This window comes from Malaclemys terrapin, chromosome 8 (assembly GCF_027887155.1).
Source record: "Malaclemys terrapin pileata isolate rMalTer1 chromosome 8, rMalTer1.hap1, whole genome shotgun sequence".
NCBI lineage: Eukaryota > Metazoa > Chordata > Testudines > Emydidae > Malaclemys > Malaclemys terrapin.
Genome location: NC_071512.1, coordinates 54,473,503 through 54,499,091, shown reverse-complemented (window position 1 = coordinate 54,499,091; position 25,589 = coordinate 54,473,503). Strand labels below are relative to the sequence as shown.

The 25,589-nt window shown below is 51.4% G+C and overlaps 1 protein-coding gene across 2 annotated transcripts in view; it reads right to left on the bottom strand.

Moving 5' to 3' along the window:
• The window catches only part of KIAA1614 (KIAA1614 ortholog), a 36,251-nt gene that overhangs the window by 4,355 nt on the left and 6,307 nt on the right, over positions 1 to 25,589 (bottom strand). The window contains exons 3-8 of one of the 2 annotated variants that reach the window (XM_054038627.1): positions 24,543 to 24,606; positions 15,025 to 15,168; positions 10,944 to 12,676; positions 9,970 to 10,138; positions 4,048 to 4,315; positions 1,670 to 1,794 (exon numbers count right to left, since the gene is read on the bottom strand). In XM_054038627.1, coding sequence (XP_053894602.1) covers positions 1,670 to 1,794; positions 4,048 to 4,315; positions 9,970 to 10,138; positions 10,944 to 12,676; positions 15,025 to 15,168; positions 24,543 to 24,606 — 2,503 coding nt within the window. Of the gene's footprint in view, positions 1 to 1,669; positions 1,795 to 4,047; positions 4,316 to 7,098; positions 7,261 to 9,969; positions 10,139 to 10,943; positions 12,677 to 15,024; positions 15,169 to 24,542; positions 24,607 to 25,589 lie in introns of those variants that run through there. The other variant, XM_054038628.1, reaches the window with a different exon arrangement.

The window sequence follows — 25,589 nt, the reverse complement described above, 5'->3', positions numbered from 1 at the left end:
GTAATATCTCAGCTACTGGGAGTAAAGGGCTGAGGCCTAAAGCTTCAAACAGATCCTTCATCTCAGGGTCACAGGTTCAAGTCCAACCTGCACTCTAAGGAGCCTGAGGCAAGTGCTTGAATTGTTCCTACCTAATAAGGACTTCCCCTTGGTTCTCCTGTTTCAAGGCAGAGGAGACTCTGATCTTACCAAGGGGAGACTCCTGGAAATTAGAAATGGAAGAGACCTGCAGCATTAGACCCTCTAAGGCCATCCCTCAGGAGCCCAGGCAGCGTTGTCTCAATCTCCGCCCACTGTCTCCAGGTCTTTGTTCAACCCTGTTTCAATTGGCTCCAGCAATGGTGCTCCCTTCACTTCCCCATAGGCTAGCGGGTCACACACTTACAAAGTTTTCCCTGATATTCACCTGGATTTTCCTTTCCTTCATTTCATCCCATCTCTCTTCATTAGACCCTCCTACCCACAGCGGACCAATCCAATCAGCGCTCACGAGTTCTGTGTCTGCCGCTCTCCAATGCACCCAGAATGGAGGTTTTAGCAATCTAGACATGAAGTTTGCAAGGCCTTTCTGGAGCCAGCTCCTCAGGGGTAGCTCACCCTTTGGAGGCAGCTAGGCAGAATTCCAAGCAGGTACAAGGTCTTTCAGACTGTCTGGAACTAGGGTCCTGTCTGTTCTGCCCAGACGTTAAAAATCCAGCAGCACATTTTGCAAGCATAAGAGTCTCCCTCGCTGTGCCTGGCTCAAACATCCCCCAGGCCCTCAGTACTGTGCTGTTCGCCAGCATCCAGCCCGGAGGTGACTACACCGCGGCGGTGAAGTAATTTCTATGGCATTTAATGTGCCTTGGGGAGCAAGCGCTGCATCTTCCTCTCCTCCCACTCAGAGTATCCTATCCCTCTTCAGCTCCCTTTGCTGGCTTCCCCTGCCAGCCCTTTGGCATCACAATAACAGTGTCTTCCTGGTCTCCCCTCTGATGCCCTGCACAGTTCTGCCCCACCTGCATTTCCGCTCTTATTTCTCCCTGTTTGTCCCCCTCCCACCCTAGCCAACCTCCTAAAGGGCTTCTTGGCCCCTCTTGCTCTTTCCCCGGGTGTAATAGTACTCACTGGAGATGGAGCCCTGGCATGTGACTGGGGCATTTCTTTGGAATCTTGACCCAGGTCATGTGCCATGGGCCAACCAATAGAGACTCCTCCCAGCACTCCTGTGCATCATCCTTATTACACTGGCACCTTCTTCCAAGCTGCCCCATGCACCGGGAACTCCTCCGTCAACACATTCAGACCCCCTACAGACAGGACCAAGCTTGGCTCCTTACCAGAACCTCCCCAAGAAGAACTGCACACAAACCAGCGTACCTGAAATAAAGTGATGTCCACACTGGTTTGCAACAGAACTGCTCAGTGTGCAAGGACCATATCTCGTGCCAGAATTTGTGCAGCACCAAGCACACAGACAGAGCTCAATAATCAATTATTTACTACTGCATTGGCATCACCACTAGTGGAATAAACTTGTATTACAGACTAACGTAGAACACTATCACCCAGCGCCAGCTGCAACCTCCATCGCAGATCGGTACCGTCAGTGTTCTCAGAACAATTAAACATCAGCAGAAATCTGGAGTGGGGTGAACTGGGAGCGCCCCTGGCCCTCCCACATTCCTACCTGTCAGCTGCTTTGCTTTCTCCTGGCTTGCTCTCCAGATAAAAGCTGGAACGGTCAGCCTTGCCCAGGAGAGAATGCAGGTTCTGTGCCGAAGAGGCTTTCCTCAGTTGGCAGAAGGGCGACACCTAGTGGGAGAATGAGAGTACTGAAAACCAGAAGTAGTTCTGGAAGAAAATCCAAGCAAAAGTGTCTTTTGCCAGAAGGGGACGCTCAGGGAGCTCCCAAGTGACCAGCATTTGAAACCCCAAATCCTCTTGATCCCTTTTGAACCCTCTGAAAACTATAAAAATCAACAGAGGAAGAAAAACAATCCCGGTTTCTTCCATCTCTCCAGCATTGCTGTATTAACGAATGTACTAACAGGAGTGTCAGATGTAAGACCTGGGAGGTACTTGTCCTGCTCTACTCAGTTGGAGTAGTGTGTCCAATTCTAGGCACCACACTTCAGGAAAGATGGGGATAAACTGGAGAGAATCCGGAGGAGAGCAACAAAAATTATAAAGATTTAGAAAACCCAACCTGTGGGGAAAGGTTAAAAAACTGGACATGTTTGGTCCTGAGAAAAGACGATGGGTGAGGGGGAGGTGACCTGATAACAGTCTTCATATATATATATTATGGTCTGTTGTACAGAGGACTGTGATTAATTGTTCTCCATGTCCACTGAAGGTAAGACAAGAAGTACACCTCTACCTCGATATAATGCTGTCCTCGGGAGCCAAAAAATCTTACTGCGTTATAGGTGAAACTGCATTCTATTGAACTTGCTTTGATCCACTGGAGTGCGCAGCCCCCCCCCCGGAGCGCTGCTTTACCGCATTGTATCCAAATTCGTGTTATATCAGGTCGCGTTATATCGAGGTAGAGGTGTAATGGGCTTAATCTGCAGCAAGGGAGATTTAGGTTAGATATTAGGAAAACTTTCTAACTATAAGGACAGTGAAGCTCTGGAACAGGCTTCCAAGGGAGACCGTAGAATCCCATCATTGGAGGTTTATAAGAACAGGCTGGACAAACACCTGTCAGGGATGGTCCAGGTTTATTTGGCCCTGCCTCAGTGCAGGGGCTGGACTAGAGGACCTCTCGAGGTCCCTTCCCACCCTACATTTCTATGACTCTATGATCAATGCCTTCCAAAGAAGCACTGGGCTGTCTTCTTTTATAATCACAAGCAAGCACAGATTTAATGGTGTTTGAAGACAGCTCACACACCCTTCCAGGTTAGCTCAGAAACTGTGCACCCCTGAAGGAGTCTGATGAGGCTTGCTTTCATAAAATTCCCTCAGCCATCCTGGACTGCTCAGTGCTTGTTGGGAGCAATGTTACATAGGGCCCCAGTGAGACCGGAGAGGCTTTGGGCCAATTACATTAGCAAGGAGACTTCATTTTCGGATCAGTATCTAAACTCCATATAATTAAAGGCTGCGAACAGATTAGGTTATAGACCATCCTCCCGGCTCCAGTGCCCTCCTAGGCCTGGGTATGTCTGACCCCAAAAAGGCCCAATCAGCTAGGACTATGCAGAAAGTGTGACTGAACCCAGCCTGAGTGATCTATGCACGCGTGCACACACACGCATGAGCACACTCAGTTGTCCGTTCCCCACCCCCACTACACTCTTCCATCTTCTTCTTTCTACCTTATTCTGTTACACTTCCCCAGCTCTTCTCTTCCCCTCTGCTATGCCTGTGGCACAGGTTCAGCTGTGCTGACCAATTTTCTTGTAAGTTTCACTCCACAGTCTGTGTGCACAACACAGTGGGGCAGACTGGCAGGATGTGACCGGACAGGGGTGCACTTAAGGCTGGTAGTGCAAAGCTCTCTCAAAGTCAGTTCAAGCTGCAGCAGCCTGCATACTCTTCAAAGGAAAGAACAGAGTAGGTCAGATGTAAATGGTGCATCTCTGCAGTGTGGTCTAGCGGGTACTCAGGAGACCTGGATTCTAATCCTGGCTCTGCTGCTGGGTGATCTTGGTTAAGTCCCTTCCCCCTCTGTGCCTCAGTTTCCCCACCTTTAACATGAGGATAATGATACTGTACTCCTTTGTAAAGTGTTTTGGGATCCAGTAGTGAAGATTGCTATAAAACCTAGGGATTATGATGATATAGCGTTGTTCTTCCACAGATCTCAATGCATTTCCTCTATGAAGGAGGGTAAGCGTCCTAACTCCCATTTTACATAAGGGAATACTGAGGCACAGAAAGGTAAAGTGACATGCCCCATGGTCACAGGACTGGGAATCACACCCAGCACAGGATTGTTCCCTACTATACTATATCCAATCTAAGCCACGCACAGACCCTGTGTTCTGCCTCCATTGTAAAGGATCTCACAACTGCCAGACCTGCAGCATGTACAGAGTCGCGCTTGGGACTCACCAGGCGCAGTGACTGCAGGGAAGGTGCTTTCTTCAAATTAGAGCAATCAGTGGCATCTGCCTGGGCTTCTGGGGGTGGAGCCAGGCTTGGCCCCTCGGCGGGAATCTGATCCATGCTGTAGCACCGGAACCTGCCCAGTTTCTGCTTGGTGCTCTGGCTGAGGGTGCAGAAGAACTTTTTCAGCCCCGATGCGGAAGAGCCCCCTCCTTTCCTGCTTGCTGCAGAGGCCGACGGCTTCTTTGGCTCTGGGTGGGTATCCAGCGGTTTGCTAAAAGACAAGTGGTTTCCATTTCAATAGAGATGTCAAAGTTTACAGCCTGGATTAGATTCCACTAATACAGAACAGCAGGTGAGAGGTTTGTTTTACTAAGAGCATCAACACATGAACAATTTCAAGTGGCACGGCAGAATCCTGCAGCAAAGACACAAGCACACAGGGCCCGGTGGATGTATTTGGTGGCTTGTGTGAAATGACTTGACGGGTCCAGTTCTTAATAAGCTGGTGTTCATATCCCCAAAGCCACGTTTCTGGCCATCTCAGCAGAGAGGCAGAACTCCTGTCTCATGTGGCAGTGCCAGCAGGGCACAGCAGCACAGAGAAAGCCTACTCAGCCACTGTCCCTGTGTTCTGACAGGGAGGGACTTTCACCAGCACTACATTCGCTAAAACCCAAGAAGAGCAGCTGTGGATGTTGCCAGCGTTGCAATGTAAAAAATACAGAGTAAAAATGAAATAAAGTGGCTCCCCTGCATTACAGTGAATGGAAAAATCACTTAGCGTGGCTTTGGTGCACAGACTCTAGCTATGAAAACAATGTCAGCACCTGGTTTCTGCTGGGTGTCTACACAGGGGTGAGAATTATGCATGATCAAAATTAAAAACAGATACATGAATGGGCAGAAACCACCAGATTCTTCAGCCTCAAACCTGCAGCTTGGGGAACAGAAATGGAGCGCACACACAAAATTGCTAGTTAAAAGAAATCCTTGAGGTTTGTGTCAATGCTTTCTCTGGCTTTTAAGCCCTATAAACTATTCAGTTCCTAAAAGCTGGCAGGGGCCGGAGGTTGGGGCGAGGTTAACTTATATGAGAATCAGCTCTGGGAAACCCAGAGAAAAACACAGGTTTTTTTAAAAGGCAAATGTATTTCAAGGTAAATGTTACAAACTAGACTGTTAACCTGCCATGAGTAAAACATCCAGACTCCCCTCATAAGAAAGATCACAAGGAATAATGGAGAATATTGTACAATGTAAGAATAAATTACATACAAATAATCTGCATTAAAATAACATTATATTAAGGTTGAAGTAAAACACTCAAAAATTAGGAAATGCCAGAATGAATGTTGCCTGGGCAACCTTGATTCGGCTCCCTTGTGCATACTTAATTACTTGGTCACATACTGTTTTTTCATGGGGCCCCTGCTTCATTCAGCACACAGGATGGGTGGTGTTCACTTAACTAGCATCTATTCAATATTTTGTTTTAGCCTCACTGTTCAGCGAGTGTCCCCAGGCCTTATTTACTCCACACTGTTCAAACCCTGCTCTGAAGACAGAATTAGTCATTCCTCACAGGCTCTCTATGGTACTCATCACTACACTATCTGAGTGCTTTACAGACATCAACTGATTTTTTTTCACAACACCTCTGTGAGATGAGGTGGTATTATTCCCATTTTACAGATAGGGGACAGACACAGAGAGGGAAATGAGGCAGAGAGATTAAGGTCAAAGGTGTCCACTAATTTTGGGTGCCAAATTTGAGACCCCTAGGACCTGATTTTTCAGAGGACTTGGTGTTCTATGGCACTTTGTATGTTCAAAACACAGCTCCTGTTGACTCCAGCTGCAGCTATCAGTACTCAGCCCTTCTGCAAATCAGCCCCCAGGGTCTCAAGTCGGGCACCCAGAAAACGAGGAAAACACAATCAGTGACCACCTGTGAAAAGCTCGGTTTAAGTCAGTGTTTCTCCACCTTTTCAAGTTGGCAACCCCTTGTTCAAAGTCAGATATTTTCACAACCCCCCTCCTTTTATCAGAGTAAAAATATAGCAGTGACAGCAAGGATCAGCCTATATAATTTATCTCTGAGTTTTGAGAGGTAGAGAGCTTGACCTTGAAGGGTAAGAGTGTGTGGGAAGCGAGACTGTCTGCTTTAGACTGTAATAAAATAGTCAGTGCCACACCTCCCCACCACCACCCGTGATTGCCTTTCAGGACCCTTCCCACTCTCCTGGGGGCTGTGGCCAGTGTTCCCTCTAATTTTTTACGTCCATGTGCAGAATGAATTTTGTTCTGTGCACCAATATGGAGGTGATGTGTGACACGTCACCTCCATATTGGTGCACATAACAAAATTCATGTGGTGGGGGTGGAGCCAAGGGGTTCGGAGTGTGGGAGGGGGCTCAAGGCTCTGGGATGGGGCTGGGGATGAGGAGTTTGGGGTGTAGGAGGGGGCTCAGGACTGCAGCAGAGGATTGGGATGGGGGGCACAGATGAGAGGTTTGGGGTGCAGGCTGCCCTGGGGCTGCAGTGGGAAGAGATGACTCCCCCCAGCCCTTTCTTGCCACAGCAGTTTGGGGCTGGAGGAGAGGTGTCTCTCCCCAGCCACAGCAGCTCCGGCGGGCCTGGGCCAGGCCGAGTGAGGGGCTCCTCTCCCCCGGCTGAGGCAGGTCCATGCTGGGGCCGGGCCGAGTGAAGGGCTCCTCTCCCCCGGCCGAAACAGGTCCATGCTGGGGCCGGGCCGAGTGAAGGGCTCCTCTCCCCTGGCCAAAGCAGGTCTGCGCTGAGGCCGGCAGAAAGAGGCACCTCTCCCTGGCCACGGCAGCGTTGGCGGGGTTGGGCTGGGCTGGGCCGGGCCGGGCCGAGGGAGGGGCTCCTCTTCCCCGGTGGAGGCAGGTCTGTACTAGGGCGGGTGGGGAGGGGCGCTTCTCCCCATTTCAGCCCTGAGCGCCTGCGTGGGGCTTAATAGGCAGCTGTGTGGCCGCACAGCTTAGAGGGAACTTAGACCCATTGTTGAGAAACACTGAATTGACTTGCCTAGCATCACATAGGAACTCTTTGGCAGGCAGGGCTAGAACCCAATTCTCCAGGACATTATCCAAATGTTTTAACCATGAGACCATCCTCTCTCTTCCTCATTCACTACACAATTGGGATTCACCCCTAGAAGCAGGTTGATCCTGTGCAATAAACGAGTCAAGGGTCCTGTGGAAACAGTAGAATGTAATCATGTAATTAAAGACTAACATAATGCATGTGCAGAAGGGGGCCACATTAATGTTGTCTTAATTCTGGAATTTCTAACTTTTGAGTCCTTGACTTTACAACTTGAATAATGTTCTTTTTTAACATAGTTTGTGTGTGTAATTTCCTAGGTTACTAGAAAACAAACCAAAAAAACAAATTCTATCATGTAGAGTCACACAGAACCTGCACAGTTCATCAGCAGGGTTGGAACCTTTAGATTCACATCACAGATCTCTGCTATTTAAGGGAACAGAGTAACTGATAGCAGTAGTAGGTTGTCATCCTCTCTGCGAACTAGAGGCGAAGGACACGCAGATATTTGCGGTCATCAGAGCAACTTCCAATCCGGGCTGTGGCTGGGAGGGTGCTCTATTGGTCAGAGCCTTCTGTTTGACCCCCCCATGCTTAAACCCTTCTGCCTCATCCCTTCCAGCCTGTCTGTGTTCTGTTCCCCACCCCAGCTCCTTGTCCCAGTCCCATTCTCCTCACATAGTCAGTCCCAATCTCCATTCCTCAGGCTTCTCATCCACGTCCCAGTCTCCTTGCACAGCCTATCTCAGTTTCCCACTCCCAGCTCCTCCTATCTGTTTCTCCCCAACCCATTTGGCCTCCAGTCATCCCCCACCCCGATTGTCCCTTGCACTGTGTTCCAGTCTTCCTCCCAGACTCCTCATCCAAACTCAGTCTCCCCAAGCCCGATTCCTTCCCAGTTCCTTGTCCCAGTGTTTCCCCTCTTGGCTCTTTGCCCAGCCACAGGTAGATCAGAATGATCCCCATGCTACTGGAGGAAAGAAAAGCCAGGTTTTCAGAAGTGCTGAACACGTGCCTCACACAGTGACTTCCCCTCAAAATCAGCTGCTCAAAATCAGCCCCCAACACCACAGACCAAGGTCACTGAGTCAGTGGCAGATGGGAATACAACCCATATCTCCTGACACCCTGTCATCAAAGCAAAGATACAAGTCCCTTAGTAAAAAGCAACAGAGGGTCCTGTGGCACCTTTGAGACTAACAGAAGTACTGGGAGCATAAGCTTTCGTGGGTAAGAACCTCACTTCTTGCATCTGAAGAAGTGAGGTTCTTACCCACGAAAGCTTATGCTCCCAGTACTTCTGTTAGTCTCAAAGGTGCCACAGGACCCTCTGTTGCTTTTTACAGATTCAGACTAACACGGCTACCCCTCTGATACTAAGCCCCTTAGTGATGACTGTGATGCTGCAGTAGGATATTAGATTAGGTGATGGCAACATTTCAGTGCGAACTGCTCAGATTACACCTCCCTGCACAGACCACACTCATCATGCATGCCTGATGGCACCTGGATTAACCTGCAAGGAACCCAACATCTGGGTGGGATTCCGGGGCTGTGACAGGCCCTGTTGACAGACAACAATGAGCATAAGCAGTATGGGTATATGCAGGAGAGGTGGCCTCTCCTATGGGCAGGCAGGTGTGTGGGTAAGACACTGACAGTGCTTTAAATTGCCGTTGCCACAAGAGACCACCACAGTTTGGCTCCACTTTCCTACCCCACACCAAGGTGGGCTGTTCAAACGGTGGAAAGACTCCCAGGTAAATTTCAAACTCTCCCAGGCCTGAAGGAGCAACACTGGCCTTTAAACTAAGTAGCAGAAACTACAATTTGGGGAGGAGTGGTAGAGAACAAAGAAAAACATTAGGGATGGAAGAAGCTGGGAAGATCCTTTTGTTAAAGGGCACAAAGAAAAGGGCAAAGACACCATGGTATCAGCAGCGGGGGCACTGAAAACCTCTCGATGCTGATCAGAGATCCATTTGGGTCTACAATGAACACCATGACTCGCAATCAGGTACAATTAACCCCTTCATGTCTTCACTGAAGTATTTATTTCTAGCATTCTGGGATGTGGACGGGAAGGGGGGGAAATGCATGCTGGCTGAGGGGTATCCTGGGTAACAGCAGCAGCAGCTTTTGGGGGAAGTCACAGTGGGGAACAAGAAGTTCCTGGACAGCTCTAGGGAGAGCAGGGACACCAAGGAGAGGCTGATAGAAGAGGAGAGATGGGCAGGTATATGGATGGGAGAGCAGAAGCAGCAGGGGAAGGTTTAATACTGGAAGGCTGGCTCCCAACCAATTAGCAGCTACAGCTGTGCCAGCCAGCCAGCCAGCAAGCAGTGCTATCCTGCTAGCAGCAGCTGGGGGGACAAAGAGCCAGGGAACCAGAAAGGGGCTGCAGATCTGGAGAATGGAAAGGTTGCTGACCCCCTCTGGTCAAACAGCTGCTCCCAACTCCCTCTGAAGGGGGACCAGAGGATGACAGGTATTTACATATGCATAGCACCTCATTACCAGCAGACGGGTGTGTCTTAGGCCTGGGGACCTAACTGCCACACCCCTGCCTGTTTTGACGACCCCACTGCCAGGCGGAGCTGCCAGTGTGTGGGTTGCCAGTCTCTCTCTTCTATTTGCCACCTCCGTGGTCACAAGCATCGCTCTGTATACCAGGCACAAAACAAGCCCGTCCATAGACCCCAAGGGTCGTTACTCGCTAACTTCTGCAGCCACAGAAGGAGCTGTGCAGTTTACAGAAGCAGGAATCAGCCCAATGCCCAGCCGCCCCCCAACCCAGCTCAGAGCCCTTCCACTGATGTGGTTACAGAGTGGGGAGCTTGCTGTATATTTACTCACCTCCCTTCCAAGAACATCTTTGCTTGTTGTGACCCAGACACTGGCGCTTCCCCACTGGGTAATCGACCAGCCTGGGTGGGCTCGGTCTCCTCAGCTGCCAGGGAGAGGGTGATGCCCACTGAGCTGATGGCACTGGGAGCAGCAGAGGGAGCTGCTGCTGAGGATGGACCTATCATGACAGCAACACAGTCAGACAAGCACCTATTGGCTGGTTCAGAAACAGGCTCTGCTTCCACAACAGGAAGGCGAGTCCGACCCAGTTAGTGGAGTCAGCAGAGATGCAGATCTCACTCAGCCGGACCCGCTGTACTGCAGGAACAGGGATAGTTTTCACTACTCTTCCTAGATCCCCATTGAAAGGGAGCTGCCAGTACCGCCTTTTCATTTAGAGGGTCTAGTCTCTCCCCAGATACCCATCCCCGAAGCCTCTCCTGTCCCGCAGTGGGTGGCTCCCATCTCAGCTGGCTGAGCGGACTCATGCCATGCACCTGGGACTCTCCCTTCACCCATGGATGACAGTAACCCCTCTCTACCTCCTCCAGTTCTTGAACGCCTGTCCTGGACTGGGGACTAACCAGCACCATTCCCATATTAGCCAGCCTCACTCAGCTGGCGGAACCCTCCCCCCTACCCTTGGGTCTTATCCCCAAGCACAGCAAATGTGTGATCCTGGCACCGCAGCCTGATGACCAGCATGTTCAGGCATTGGTGAGCTGCCAGAGGGAGGGCAGGTTTTACCAGTGAAGAATCTCTGCTCCGAGAGCCCACGACTTCCCTTGCTGTGGAGTTCATATCTCGAGACTGTCCGCAGGAGCACTGGAGCTCGCTCACCTGTCCCGAGAGCAGGCAGGGAAGTGGCCAGAGCCAATCAGACAGTGCTTATGAGAGCCCAGTGGGAAGCCAGCTCAGAGCACAGTGGACAGGCATAACACAGCCATGTCACTAAGGAGCCAGCAGCAATAAGCCCATCTTACCTTTACTCTCTCCCAAGGAAGCAGGCAGTTTCTGGACACTCATGGCCCGCTCTCCGTGGCTCAGAGACGCGCTAGCAGCCTGGCCATCATGCTGGCGCTTGGCCCGTGTGTTGTTGCAGTTATTGGTGGACAAGGCCAGGAGTCGGCCCTTGGAAAGCACTTTCGGGCTGTGCTGGCTGTTCTGCTCCTCCGGCACAGACCCACACTTGCCGGGAGGAGAAGTGGGCCGAGTCACCAGGTCACTGGTCTGGTCCAGGCGCCCAGTTTCGTGGCCTGTCAGCCTGTAGCTACCCGTCAGGACAGCTTTCCTGTAAGGCACAGGGGAGGAAGCTTTCCCAGTCAGCGGTGGGGCAGGGACCCGAGCCAGCAAGTTGTAGCATGGTGCCCCCTGCTTTGCTTGTTGGGAGATGCCTGTTGCCGGTCTGGGTTGGCTGAAGTTGTTGGCTGGCTGAGGGGCAGGGGCAGAGCTTTCCAGTGTGCCTCTGTTGCCTGGGATTGACTGTGCTGACGGCTGACCCTGGGCAGGGGGTGGAGGGTGGGCATGCCCCTGCTGGACAGGGCCGAACGCTGCATCACACCGGCCACTGTTCTTCCCAGCCAGCCGAGGTGCAGCTGGGAGTTGGTCACCTTTAGAAAGTGCTTCTACCCCATTGGCTGTTGGCATGGTCACCTGACCCTCTTTTAGCACGAGGGTGTCCTTCAAGCTGGAGTTTCTTTCCTCACTAACGTTCTCACCAATGACAGCCTTGCCAGTACCAAGCACGTTGTCAGAGACCTTGGTCCCTCCATTGCCACCTTTCACCCTGCACACCTCCTGCCCCGCCTTCCTGCCCCTCGGGTCCTTCTCCGGAGCACGAGTTCCCCTAGTTGCTTGGTGCCTGCCAGGCCAGCGGCCTCTGGCATCCTGGTAACCCTGGGAGTGGGAGCTCCCTGGCCCAGCCTCTTCGCTGTCAGTCCTGCAGCTGTCAGACGTGTCGGTGCTGTCTAGAGCTGAGTCCACATCGTCTATGTACGTGACATCCCCGATGTACGTCTCCCTGATCCGCTCCGTGTGAACGCGCTGCCGGGAGGGAAGAATCCAGAGGGGAGACCCCCTCGGGCCCAAAGTCCTTCCTCTCACCTCCTGCTGGGAAGCACTTGGCTCCCCACTTTCAGCCTCGGTGCTGATTATTTTGTTTTCCTGAGTTACGCTGTGGCCCTCTGATAGGGGCTTAACAGTCTGATCAGCCCTGAGGTCCATGTTCTGATTAGCTGCTGAGCCCCTGAGGTAGGAGCCACAGGCTCTGCACTTCCCCTCTGCACTCAGCACAGTGGGCCCAGCCTTCTCAGAGCGCCCCCTGCTGGCCAGGTGCGCGGATGTCCCTGCAGCCTGCCCACGGTTCTGCTGCTCCTTGCAGGCTTTACTGATCCCACTCTCCTTGCGGTAGAAGTCCCCGTTGATGTAATCTGAAAGATCTGGCTTGGAGACCAGCGGGCTCTGGCCCAGAGTCAAGAGGACTGAGTCCAAGACCCGCTTCTGGCGCAGTTGCAACCTCTCCAAATAGCGAACTTCGGCATCCCGGAGAGACTCGTCCTCAAAGCGCACACGGGATGGGGACGGCCCTCGCTTCCTGGGCTGCCCACAGCTGGATTCCCCACTGGAGGAGTCACTCAGGTTCCCACTAGCGTGGGCCTCCCCATCCCTCAGAGCATAGCTCTTCTTCAGATCTGGAGTGGTGCTCCCACCGGCATCCCTAATGCAGCAACACAAGGACAGAGAGGACTGTTATGGAGTCACCAGTCAGTCCCCCCTCCCCTTTTATTCCCTTCAGGGGAGTCCTGCCACTCTAACATACTCTGGGCAAATGGCTCCACCCTGTGGAATGGACCGTTGTCCATCTGAGTGATTCCAGGGCCCCAGGGTCAGGACTCACGCCTCACCCAGCCCACCTCCCTTTCCCCAGGAGGCAACTGCATCCACCTTAAATCACCCCCTTTTGGAACAAGTTTCCCTCCTTTGCTACCAAGAGTCAGGGGGATAAGTCCAGTGCCCATGGTGAAAATCCCACTAAAACCATGACAGAAAATCTTAAGGGACCAGTGGGTTAAGGGCTAAAGGTCAACGGGATGCAAACTCAGTCCAGCTGCTGTTCAGATCAGTAAATCAATCTGTGAGAAGTGCAGAGGAGAGCAGGAGTACCAGCACAATATGAACAGATAGGGTAGATGTGGGTGCCCTAGGGGCCAGGCTAGGCAGTAATGTGCAGGAGACGTGTTTGTTTTCATGCCTGGATCTAGACTCTGCTGCCCTAGGGAAGGGCAGGGCAGCACACTGGGCCCCTCAGGAAAGGCAGTCCTGACACACGGCTCAACACTGACCTCTTCAACAGAGAAGGGAGTGGTGTGGTCAGGCTCCCTCAGAGGTGACTGGGACAACAGGCCTGGAAGGATCAAGATTATAAAGGAGGAAAGTGGGAGGGTCTTCTGCGCAGATCTGGCCTGGGCCATTTCAAACACAACACTCCCACCACCACCCCTGAGAGCAAAAGGTGGGGGAGAGACGCTGAGCTGCCTTGTGTGTCAGGAATCGAGATTTCCTTAGTGCTAAGCTGTTACCATAACGGGGGGTTAACTGCCCCCAGAGCTGACTTTGGGCAGAGTAACAGAATCTGCAGCAGCTGGGGTGGAGGGGATTTCACCCAAACCAAGTGTGTATATAAGAAAAGAGCCACACTTATCAATTCACAGATGCCAGCCTGAACTCTAAAGCAATATCGTTGATCTTCCACTTGCAGCACGGAGTATGAACATGTCACGCCTGGTTAGCCTGCTTTTCCGTTTCCAGTTCCCTTCACTAGCTCATTCTTGATTCCTATATGCTACAGTCTTCAGCGAGCATGATGGATCTTCCACACTCCACCTCAGGGTTAAAGCAATTCAATTAACCCCATTCACTTTCTCTCAGGCGGAGGCACGGAGCTGACCAGCAGAATCTCCCAAGCCCACATCACTTGTGAGGATTGTTAACAGACACACACATGCGTTATCTATAATCTGAGGTGGGTTTGTTGCAGTGGTGACTCTCCCTGTTGCTACGTATTTATTAGAGCTGGTCAGAACATTTTGGATAAAACTCTCAAAATACACTGTATTGATTTCAACAAAGTTTTCAGTAGTAGGGTTTCGGAGGTCCAGGGTGGACTCTGCGGTCACCTTAAGAGACAAGCGAATCAAAGACCTGACTTTTCAGTCAGAAAACAGATATTTCAACCCCATTTCCATTTTGTGAAAACATGTGAAAGGGTTTGGTTTTGTTCTAATGTGGAACAAAACCAAACAAATTTTAAAACCTCACAAGCCAAAACTGTCATCCTCCGGAGTGCCTGAGCTTATTTTACTCTGGGAGACCTTTCTATATTGTTGACAAAATAAACTGATCTCTGGGAGCCAAGAACTTGCAGTCGGTGCCTCTGTCATCATAAAATGAAACAATGACACCCCATTCAAATCCTCTAGAGTCAACACTAGTGTGTGATCCATTGTATGTGTCTATCCGGTATGCATGGAGCCTGTGTACGGTGAAGGTGTAACAGGCTTCTGCTGTGCATGTGACATTTGTTTATGTGGTGTAGTAGGCTACAGCAGTGTCTCTGAACCCTTGTGATACCAGGAACCGGCTTGCTGCCTTCCTAAACTGTGTCAGGAAGATCTCAGGGACTGGGGCCGGTCCACGGACTGGTAGTTGAGAAATACTGGGCTACAGAATGCCCAGTGTGTCTGCATCTAAATGAAAGCAGGGGTGCGGGAACAATTTGTACAGTGGGGGTGCTGAGAGCCATTGAACCAAACTGTAAGCCCTGTATATGATGGAAACCACTTCAAGCCCAGGGATGCAGCTGCACCCGCAGCTCCCCTAGTTCCAGCACCTGTGCATGAGAGCGAGGATCACGGTCTGATTCTATTTCCATACATGCTTAAGAGTGTGAGTGAGGCAGGAAAGCAGAAGAATCCCACAGGGAGACTGGCAAGAGAAGCAGGTCTCCCGCCCCCTCCCCCTGGCATTCCCTGGAGCTGTGACTGACATGCGAGACATTGCACTCACCGCCTGGCCTGGGGAACAGCAGGAAGGATGTCGTGGCTGGCTCGGAGAGGGCTCGTCCTGGCCTTCATGCGGGCTCTCTGCAGCAGCTGCTTGGCCTGCTCATGCCTGGGGCTCAGCTCAAGCTCCTGAGTGGGAACAAAGGCCCTGCAGCCAGGCCAGTGGGGAGCAAGGCGGGGGGATTAGAAAAAAATAACAAGGATTAGAGGTGGTTTAACAGTGACGAGGACGACGCGGCTCTGCCTGGAAAAACAACCCACGGTGCATCCTCAAACCCACGGCAGGCCTGCAAGCTAGCACTAGAGGGCAGCCTATGCCACCAACAGGGGAAGCCAGGGCTCTCACAAGACAGGCATGGGCGCCTGTTTCCAAAGACACAGTGATAGACCTGTCCAGAGATAGGAGGAAGGAAGGACGGGAGCATTCCCTAAACAGCCTTACAAGTGGATGCAGCAGCTATCAGGGGCCTAAGCCAAGTTGAGGCCAAATTCACTGAAAACCTGGACAAGGAGCCTACCTCCAGCCACATTAAATGCACCCTCACAGTTTCCACTCCCCTTCAGTTTAACCTTTACTTAAAGACAAACTTCTACTCAGTGACTGGTTTTTGCTGGTCCTTCTGGCAGCTATTTACCAATGGGCCAGAGCTGAAAAGGGCCTGCTCGGCCCCCTCCCGCCCATCCCCTCTGCCAGTACGGGGCTGTGACTGCTAAGTTCCCAGCATACATAAGGAGAAGTTACATTAAAACAGTATACTCGCAATGGAAGGTTGCAATGCAACACGACTGTTTCTAAGAGTTCAGAACAATTATACACAAGAACACAAAAGCAGACACACAAAGCAGGCAGCCCCCCTAGAACAGAGGCACGACTCCCCCCATCTTGCTCTAGGCTCGCTGGCTGAGGGGGATCTGGGCCTAGCAGCACATATTCTACAGAGCCCCCTAGTCTGCAAGCAGGAGCAGCAACCCCCCTGAAATTTAAAGGGACAGCATGTCATTTTTACACAGCTTTCAATGCACCACAGCACCCTGCATAAGGATCTCTTGCAAGTCACCTTAAATATTTGGAAATAGCAAAGTAGAAGCTCTCCAGGGACAGAGTTGATGGTATTTCTGCAGTTTTGCACACCCATCATACTCCACAGCTTCAGCTGCATGGTAGATTTGCCCATACAACAGCAGAATGCTGCGCTATAAGTCACAGTGAAAATAATACTTCTCTCTGCTTTCCCTTTGTAGATCTCAACGGGAATATCACCCCCATTTTACAGACGGGAAAACTGAGGCACAGATAATTGAAGTGACTTGCCCAAGATCACCAACCAGGTCAGTAGCAGAGGTGGGAGTTGAACGCGGGTCTCCTGAGTCCCAGTCCCCTCTGCACAGGACTGCACTGCCACTATAGCAATAATCTGTAAACTACAGGGATGACTGGCTGAGCAGAAACAAAATGAAGCAACAGGGAGTAAGGGTTGTGCAGCAGGAGGGACTCTTTCTAATAGGAACTAAACAAAGGTAGCAGAAGCAAAAAGAGCAACAGGCAGGTTCGCAGCCTGAGATCAACCCAGCATTCCCCACCTTGTCTCTCTGCAGCAGCCCTGCTTACAGCCTATTCCTGCAACACCTGTGCAAAGTGAAGGGGAAGGAGAGCTGAAGTTAATGCCTTGTCCACCAGAGACCATGTAGTGGCAGTCCCTCCCCAACTTCCTTTCCCTCAGAGTTCAGCTGCTCTGTTCCCTGGGGAGCTCCCTCCTCTCACTGATCTCTGGTAGCCTTATCTCATCCTGGTGCTCATTGGCCAATTAGCTGCTGCCAGTCAGTCACTTAGAGAGTTAAATTACAGATGGGCTTCTTCTCTTCAAAGGCCAGCTGCCAGCCACCCCATGACATTGGGCAAGCAGTAGTCTACCCCCTTTCGCCCACCGAGATCTGCCCATGCACCTTAGTCCTCACATGTAGCACCCCCTCCTATTCCAGTCAGCTCTGCCAATGCATCTCAGCCCGGACCATTTGTTTCCTTCAACAGCTTCCTCCCCACCTCCCCAATGGTCCCGCATTGTACTGGGGAAAGCCCCTTGGTGGCCAGCACAGCAGACGCAGAGTGCAGCTGTCCACCTGGGAGGTGCTGTTACCGAATGGGAATACTTGACCCCAATTCTCCAAGAGTCTCACTAGCTCCCTGTCCACTTCCAGGTGCAGTCCAGGGATTGGCTTTGATCTGCAGAGCCCTAGGTGGTTTGGGTCCTGGCTGTCCGAGACACGCCTCCCTTCCCGCCTGCCACGCAGCAGTTCAGGCTCTTGAACAAACAGTCCCTAAGTTTAAGCCAGGAGGCTGGTGCATTCTCCAGGGGCTCTGGCATTCATTCCCTGGCTAGGTTAACAGGGTTCAAGTTTGTTGCCCTGAGGCCCAAACAGGGGGGATTGTCCAGTTTTCTGGGAGGCCATTGTGCCTATGTTTTTAGTAGGCTCTACGTACTGTGGAGCCAGTGCACAGGGGAGTTACTTTGCAAAACAATGCAGTACACAGCAATACATGGCACTTTCCTCCTCTGTGCACATCTGACTCCCCTTCGACCCCCATCTCCCTCTCCAGCTTCTCCAGTTAATCTGCTGATGCCATTCCCGCCCCATTCCACTCAGAGAAAGGTTAGGTGCTAAGGTTCCCAAGAACAGGAGGGCACTCCAAAAAGCCTGCCAGGGGCCTCAGCTTGCAGATTTAACTGAGCCAGGAAGCACTTTGATGCTCTAGTGATGGGTGCTCTAGACAGCTGTTCAGCCCACAGAGGAGAGGAAAGGGGTTAAGCCAATGACCATGTGTCTCAGGGAAGGGAGGAGAGCAACGCCTTGTGCCCCACTAAAGGTTGTTCAACCACAGAGGTTCTTTGCCTACCAAAACATTGAGGGGACGCTTGGTTCCTAGCTCACCGGCAAGTGCCATTAGTACCTCCTTCTAATGCAGCATCCAGCTGCTCCAGACACATGCTGGGGTCTGACTGGGACTTCCCCCTGGGCTCTGTCACGGGGTCAGGGAGAGGGATGTACCAGCACATCTACATCTTCCCAGGTAGGTGCACAGCAGCTTTTCCCCCGATCTGAGAGCACGAAAGGGGAATTCAGTCTCTTGGGACATGCACCTGTCTGGGGCGTGGAACTAAGTGAGCCCCATACAGGCAGGGGGACAGTGTTCCCAAGGGCAGGCAGCCCCACAAGTGGGAGAGGGCACTGGGGGATGTTCAGTGGCAAAGAATGAGGGGAAGAGAAAGGAGAGTTTACCAGCGGTGAGTACCCTCCTACACAGTCCATTAACCATGGGGCTAATTGCTTACAGGACCCAGACACATGTCAGACTAAGCTGCTAGCAACGATGGCCCATAGTTAGGGTTGATTGGTCATTACCCACGTGCCGTACAGACATGAGATGTTCTCAGCTCACCTAGCCAGTTAGTGCTCTGGGACTGACACCGCTAACGTTTCCTTCCATTTGCTTTTGGCTTCAGATGGTCTTCCCCAAAATCACTGCCCCCAGGCCCAGAACTCACGGACCTACAGGCAAATATGGCCTGGAGTGCCATGGTGAGAAGACACCAGCATGAAAGGGAGAGAGGACAGAGTCAGGCTGCTTAGTGCCATGTGCTAAAAGAGCAGAATTACACTGTCCCACCAACGGGAGAGACTGGCCTCGTCCAGAGGCTGCCTCCTCCCAGTTCACTAAAACAGTGTAGAGGGACAGCAGGGAACACCTGAGAGTGCTCTGGGCGCTGTTCCCATTTCTGCCCTGCTCTGCCTCAAACGCTGTCACTCAACAGCCGGCGCCTACCATGCCAGGAAGGTTCCCATGACACCAAATGGCCACTCTGTCCTTGAAGGAGGTGACTGTGGGTACAGTGTAATAATTCCCAGAATCCTCAGCAAAAACAGAAGGGGCTCTGAAAAACAGCCATTGTCCTTGGGATAGCTGTCCAGAACACTCTCCTAGCATATACAGTTAGGCAGAGGGGGGCACAAACCCATGGCTGGCATGGAAGAAAAGCAGCTGTGTGGGCCCCACCAAATGTCGCTTTTAACTAGCTGAGCAGACACTCATTGTGTCCCAGGCTAGCAAGAGCCTTTAATGAATGCACTAAACTCAGTTTTATGTTCAAGAGCTAGCAGGTTTGTTGACTGCATCCAGCCTCATCCTCTGCTCACACTCTCCCGGAAGGCCCTGCATTGGATGTAGGACCCATGGTGAATTCTTCAGGGCCCCTCTCTCACATCCTGGCCATGACCATGGAAAGGGATCAACCAGCTTTGAAGAAAAGTGACACCCCAACACCAGCTACACCCACACCAGAACTCAAACACTTCACTAGCCCAGAGCACAGGATTTCTGCCAGTTCCGCAGGAACCAGCATAGCAAGAGCCACACATAATGCACTCAGTCACATTGCAGACTCTGCCCAGAAGCAGCAGCCGACATCCACTTGGAATCAGAAAACAATTTCCCAACTGTAATCGGGGCTATAGGCTCCAGTCCCCGGGGCACTCAAACCACAACCAGAGTATTACTGGATCTGTAGTGAAGCCCCGCCCGCCAGGGATTGCACTGCAATCTCTCCACTGCAAGAGGGTCTGCAGCCGCCCCCTCCCCACACGGCTGTGTCACTGCAATGTAGCTCCCCTTTCTCCCCCATAGGGAACCACACAATCCCTCCAGTGCAGCCAGCTCCCTGGGGAATAACCCTAGACTGTACTAGGATATGCATGTTAAATCTCACCCCCAAAGGAACGGAATTCCATTCTCTCAGGGGCAGTAAGCTCCAAGCTTTCCTTCCTGCTACCTAGTTAAGCTGCTGCACTCAGGACAATCCCCAGGATGCCTGTCCCCACCCACTCCCCTGCTCCCCTGTACATTGCACTGCCCTGGGGAAAAATCACTCCCCATTCTTCCACTTCACATTGTCTCTGAGCTGCCCCCTGCTCTGTCCCGCCCCACATGTGATCCACAGGCTATTCCAGAGCACAGGCTTTCCCTACTGGCTGCTGCCATAATCCCCCTGATTACAGTAATCAGCTCAGGCAGTCACTTCAGAGAGTCTCAGATTAACCCTTTCATGCCCAGGGCTTTCTAGGGGAAGGCAGGCGTGTGAAACACAACAGCGTCCAAACTCGCTTCAGAGCAAGACGTGCATTCTGTGGGCGCATCGTGCTTCCTACTGATTGACAGGTAGATTTATCCTGCCTGTGGCTCCTTTCCGTCACTTGCAGCCTCCATAGTGGGATGGCTACCCACACAGACCACTCCAGAGCCGGAGCTAACGTATGCAGGGAGCACATTATACTCCCCTCTGCAGCAGAGTCCAGACTGTTTCTCAGTGCCATTCAAGGCACTGACTGGATTTATGAGGCCCTTTATAGCTTGGTATACCCTAGTATATTAGGGCTTGTCTACACGGGGGCTAAACCGGACGAAGTCCAGTTAAGCCGGTTTGAAAACACTTGCATACACTAACTGCACATCTGTTGCAAACTCTGGAATCCTCTTTCAAAGTGAGCTACGTTCAGTGTGAATTGAGTTAGTTTAATCTACTGTTCATGTGTATGCGATGCTGCTATGGCAGTCCTCCAACTGCTATCCCACGCAGCCTTGTGGGTGACAGTTACTGACCTCTCTATTTATCCATGTGCCCTCCACTGCTGTGGTGTGAAGTTAACCAGAAGTCCCCCTCCTCCAGTTAAAAACTGGCAGAGGGCCAGGATATTTGCCCATTTGCTCCTGGATTCAAATACATCAGCTTTGCTGCAGTATTACTCCAGAAACCCTGCAACATGCCTCGAGCAGCTGCTTGGAGCTATGTTGAGACGCTAGATCTCATTGCCATCCAGTGAGAAGTGTAGGTGCAGGAAGTCTTTGTGGCCAGCCACCGGAATAAAGATCTGTGTGTGGATATTGCTGGACAGATGTCTTTAAGGGGTGACAACAAGGACTCTTACCAGGGCAAGCTCAAGAGCAAACAGGCAGAGGCCATTAAGGAGGCTGTGTGATCCAGTGCCTACAGAACTAGCTTCAGGATCATGAGAAAAGTGAGGTTCCCTTCCCAGCTCAGTCACTGATGTGCTGTGACAGCTTTCGGCAAGTCACTTCATGGCTATGTGCATTTGTTTCCCCATCCATTAAACGGGGGATAACAAATCTCCTTTGCCCTGAGTGTGCAGAGAGACCATTACAAGTGGGGAATAATACTGAGCTATCTCCATTCTTTGTTAAACTGGAGAACGCAATAGAGGGGAATCCCTTGACTTACATAAAATGTTTTGCATGAAGGGTGATTCAGGACACCATCAAGTCTTGTCCATTTCCCTAGCTAGCAGAGACACCCACTAATGTGACATTCTCTCTCGTTAAGTGCTTGTCGAACTCCTCCCTGCTCCCAACACTGATCTGCGAGATGCCTCCAGCGCTGCCCTGAGCCAGCCATTCCACAAGCTCACTCACCCGCCCCATGAAACCTGTCAGGTCTCTCATCACCCACGACATCCCCACCAGCTGGAGGCCCAGATCATACCGCGAACTCAGTCAGCAGATCCCCCACCAGCTCCCACCTTTGGTGACCAAAGCCCACAATTGGGCCCAGATCTTGGGCAAGCTGAGGGCCATATTTCCAAAGTGTGGCCTCTGCGGATGCACTTTAAAGCCTGTACACACAAATTTTGAGCACTAGCACTTGGTGTCTTACAAGTGTGGCCTCCTAAGGGATAGTGCTTAAAAATTGCTCCAATCAGTGATTTGCATGTGCACAGATGAACATGGGTGCAGAATGTCCTGGGTAAGGCACAGCACTGGGAGACAAGAGACCTGGGTTCTATTGCTGGGTGATCTAGGGCAAGTCTCTCCTCCCCCCGCCCCGCCCGTGTCTCCATCATTGCAAAGCGCTATGAGAGGTGTGCAGATACTACGGGGAACGAGGGAGCACAGGACGGATGGATTGAGGGAGCGCAGGACGGATGGATTGACAGAGACCAGCTTGAGGCCTTATTGAATATTTGACCCACTGTCTAAAAGGGGACTAACAAATCCCCCAGGGAACACTAGAACTATTGACTCCTCCTTAAATCCCAGGCCCACAGTTTAGAGCCCATTATTTGCTTTGCCCTATGACCCAGATCTACACTGATTTGCAAGATTCTGTCTAGCATCTACAACTGCTCCCAGGTGTCTCTCTTGCTCCCTATTCCACAGGATGCATCTACTCCATGAATACCCTGACTCTAAAGCCTCCTAAAGGCTCTTAAGCTAACTGTAAGGAGCCAAAAACTACCGTCACCACTGGCAGACTGAATAGAGGCCGAGCACTCGCTGGGCCTGGAGACTGAGCTGACAATCTCACACCCAGGGAACTGATCCAGGTAGCTGATGCATAGAGGCAGGGCAATAGCTGGTGGAAACTCATGCTACCCTTGTTCCGTAGATAGAGGGCTCCAGAGAAGTCAGTCTGACACCTCTGCTAGGCACTAAAAACAGTTAATTGTCACTGGACTGGGACTCAACAGACCTGGATTCTGTTCCCAGCTTTGCCTCTAGCCTGCTGGGTGACCTTGGGCAAGTCACTTGTTATTTGGGGGAGGGGGAGGTTGAAACAAATAAATGATCCATTTGTCCACCCATCCTCCCAGTCTGCATCTCCCAGAAAGAACAGCAATTGGCGGAGGTTGAGATGAGTAACTCACTATGGAGGGGTTAAGGGGAATACTTCCACCCAATCCACAGGGCAACAGCAGAACCTCTGCAGCCTCAAGCATGCAGTAACCCCAAGGGCTCTTGTGCTTGTGGGTAAGGGGGAGAAGGCCAAGGGATCCCTGCAGTCATGCCCTGCTCCTCTCTCATCCAAGAGCTCCAGGTGCTGGGATACGGTGAGCACAGCTCTATGACATGCAGATGGTGCACCCCGGAGTCCTGCCACTCCTCCCCACAATGGAATCAGACCAGATCGCTGGCCCTGCTCTCACAGTGGGGCAGGAAGAGACACCCCCCCACTCCATCTTTGCAGCTGCTGAGAGTGTAGCAGCCTGACTTCCTAGTGGGTGCCATCAGCAGGGGGTAATTGGTGAGGGGAGCACTCTGAGCAAACAGGGATGGAGCACAGGGCAGAGTTTCCTTGGATTCCAGTCATGCCACAGACTAATAGACAAGGTGAGGGGAGCAAGTGCAGCACAGAAGACACCCCCCTGGAAGGGAATGGGTAAGGCATGAAGCAGGCCCTTCCTCCTCCGCCCTCTCCTGTGCGCATGCACACATCCTAACCTCAAAAACCTTCCTGCTGACAATGATTGTTCCCCCAACAGCTGGGCCTAAGCTGCCATCCAGAGTCAAAGTCACTCAAAGAGATCCAGATCTGAATTGGGCAGCACTGGCCCCTCGTCAGGTTTCCCTGGCAAACCCCCCTGAGCGGTAGCCAGCAGCGTAAGGTAAAGCTAGTTTTAATGGCAGCCCTATACAGATCACGCTGCCATGCTCTGCTGAGAGCTCCCTGTCCTCAGAGGAAACACATGTCCTCCATGAACTGCTGGACCCGACCCTTCTAAAACACACATGGGACTCTGCAGCAATATAGTATTTGGGGCTGTTCTGGGCTCCAGTTGGGAAGAACAAGTCCTATAATGCAACAGCCCCAGGGCTTATAATGAACTAATACAAGCTGGTGCTGACGGGAGCCTAGAATTAACTGCTCTCCCAGACTTTACTCCTTTTAGCCTTCTGTTTAGATGTGTGTGTTATTTTTTCTTGTTCAAGTGTGTGGTGTATTGCAAACTGTTACAATTACACACTATCACTTTAAATCGTAGGGGTTTCCTACTCCTGCTTGAAGGCTGGGGGGCGCTACAGGGAAGCGTGTGATTTAGACATAGCAGCAGTAAATCAGCTGCCAGCCACCCTGCAGTAAGGGATGAAATATGCTTCTTTGTCTTCTGGAGCAGCCTGTTTTGTCTCTGCTTTTGGGTTCTTGTGTGTTACTGTTCTGAAGTCTGGAAATAAAGTTGTGTTATGTTAAAAGCTTCCAGCAAGAGTACTGTACATTTCCATCTGCTCCTCTCCCTGTGTATGCCGGGAAACAAAGCACAGCAAAAGCAATTCCCACCCTTGGTTTAGTGGTGCCAGGTTCCCAATCATCCATGGGCAGGGGGTGCTGGCAGGGAATGCTGCGCATTTAGCGATTGCTATTTCGAGTGAACTGGGTGCTGGGGACAGCTGCCTGACTCATGGCCCTGCAGACTGGAGCTCTCCATAGAACCTCAGAGAGGGCTGAACACAAGCAGCAGCGGGGCCAGCTTCCCCCAGGCTGGCCTGGGAGAGCACCTTCGTTCTGGCCTTGTGTGTGTGAGGGGGAAAGGACACCTCTAAGGGGGAGGGGGAAGTTCAGGAACCAGACGAAGACCCACCAGGGACCGCCTACTAGTTTTAAAAATACATGCGGTGAGAGTGGATGGGAGGGGAGGGAGAAGGGGCAATCTTCACCTTCCCGCAGTGTTCTCAGCTCTTACCTGTACCCTTCTGAGTCCTGCAGCGAGACCCCAGAGTCCCAGTCCAGGTCATTCACCAGCAGCTCTGCAACCCAGAACAGAGACGCACATTGAGTAGCACACCTCAGCAACAGGTAAAGCAGAGGGTGTGAAAGGACCCTGCTCTTCTGTTCACTACAGATCCCATTCACCCGCAAACCAACCTCAGGGCTCCTCCTCCAAAGCCAATCCTTTCCTTCTAGATTATGTAGCCATAATGCAGTGTATTTCAAAGGCTTCCAATCTGCAATATGAGGATTTTTGAGATACCCTCTGGTCTGACACCAAGATATCTTTGTACAGAACAGCGCTCAGAACCACTGGCAAGAGAGCATGGGATGGACTTCACTAGGGTTTGTTCTAAAACAAATCTACTTGGACTCGGATCACTCCATTGAGTTGGGTGGTCTCAGCTTTCATGAGATAATGATAAGGAGAGTTACGGTTGCCTTCCTAGCCATGTTTCCGCAAAGAAGGCTGACTACTTACTCAGCAACCCCTGCAGATGGTGCACTACCCATTCCCACAGAGAAGGGATTTTGGGGCAACTGTACCTAGAGCTACAGTTTTCTACAGCACAGTCTTGTTTCTCCTCACTCAGCCTTTCCCTTATAATATGGAAAGGACAGAGCTCACACAGCACTAGGCTGTATTTGGGAAAGAAATGGTTACCCTGACAGGGAGTCAGCGAGTTAACGATGCACTAGTAGGGGTAGAGACTTCTGGAGATGAACAAGTAGCAAGTTTGCTGATCTACTGTCCATAGTAATTCAAGGGTGGATCTCCAAAAGAAAAATTGAGCTTCTACCACTTTCTGTATGGATAAAGTGGCCTGAAAAAGGCTTTTTTTCTGCTTGTATTTTAAATATTAGAAATTCAGGCCTTGGCTCTTCTGTTTAACCTGGAAGACACTATGGATGACTGGAGAACTGGCAACATTATGACCTCAGATCTAATTCTTCAAGTGAAACCTGATTGAGAGAGGTGATTTTCATTCACACTGTAAAATCTTGGGATTATATGTGTATG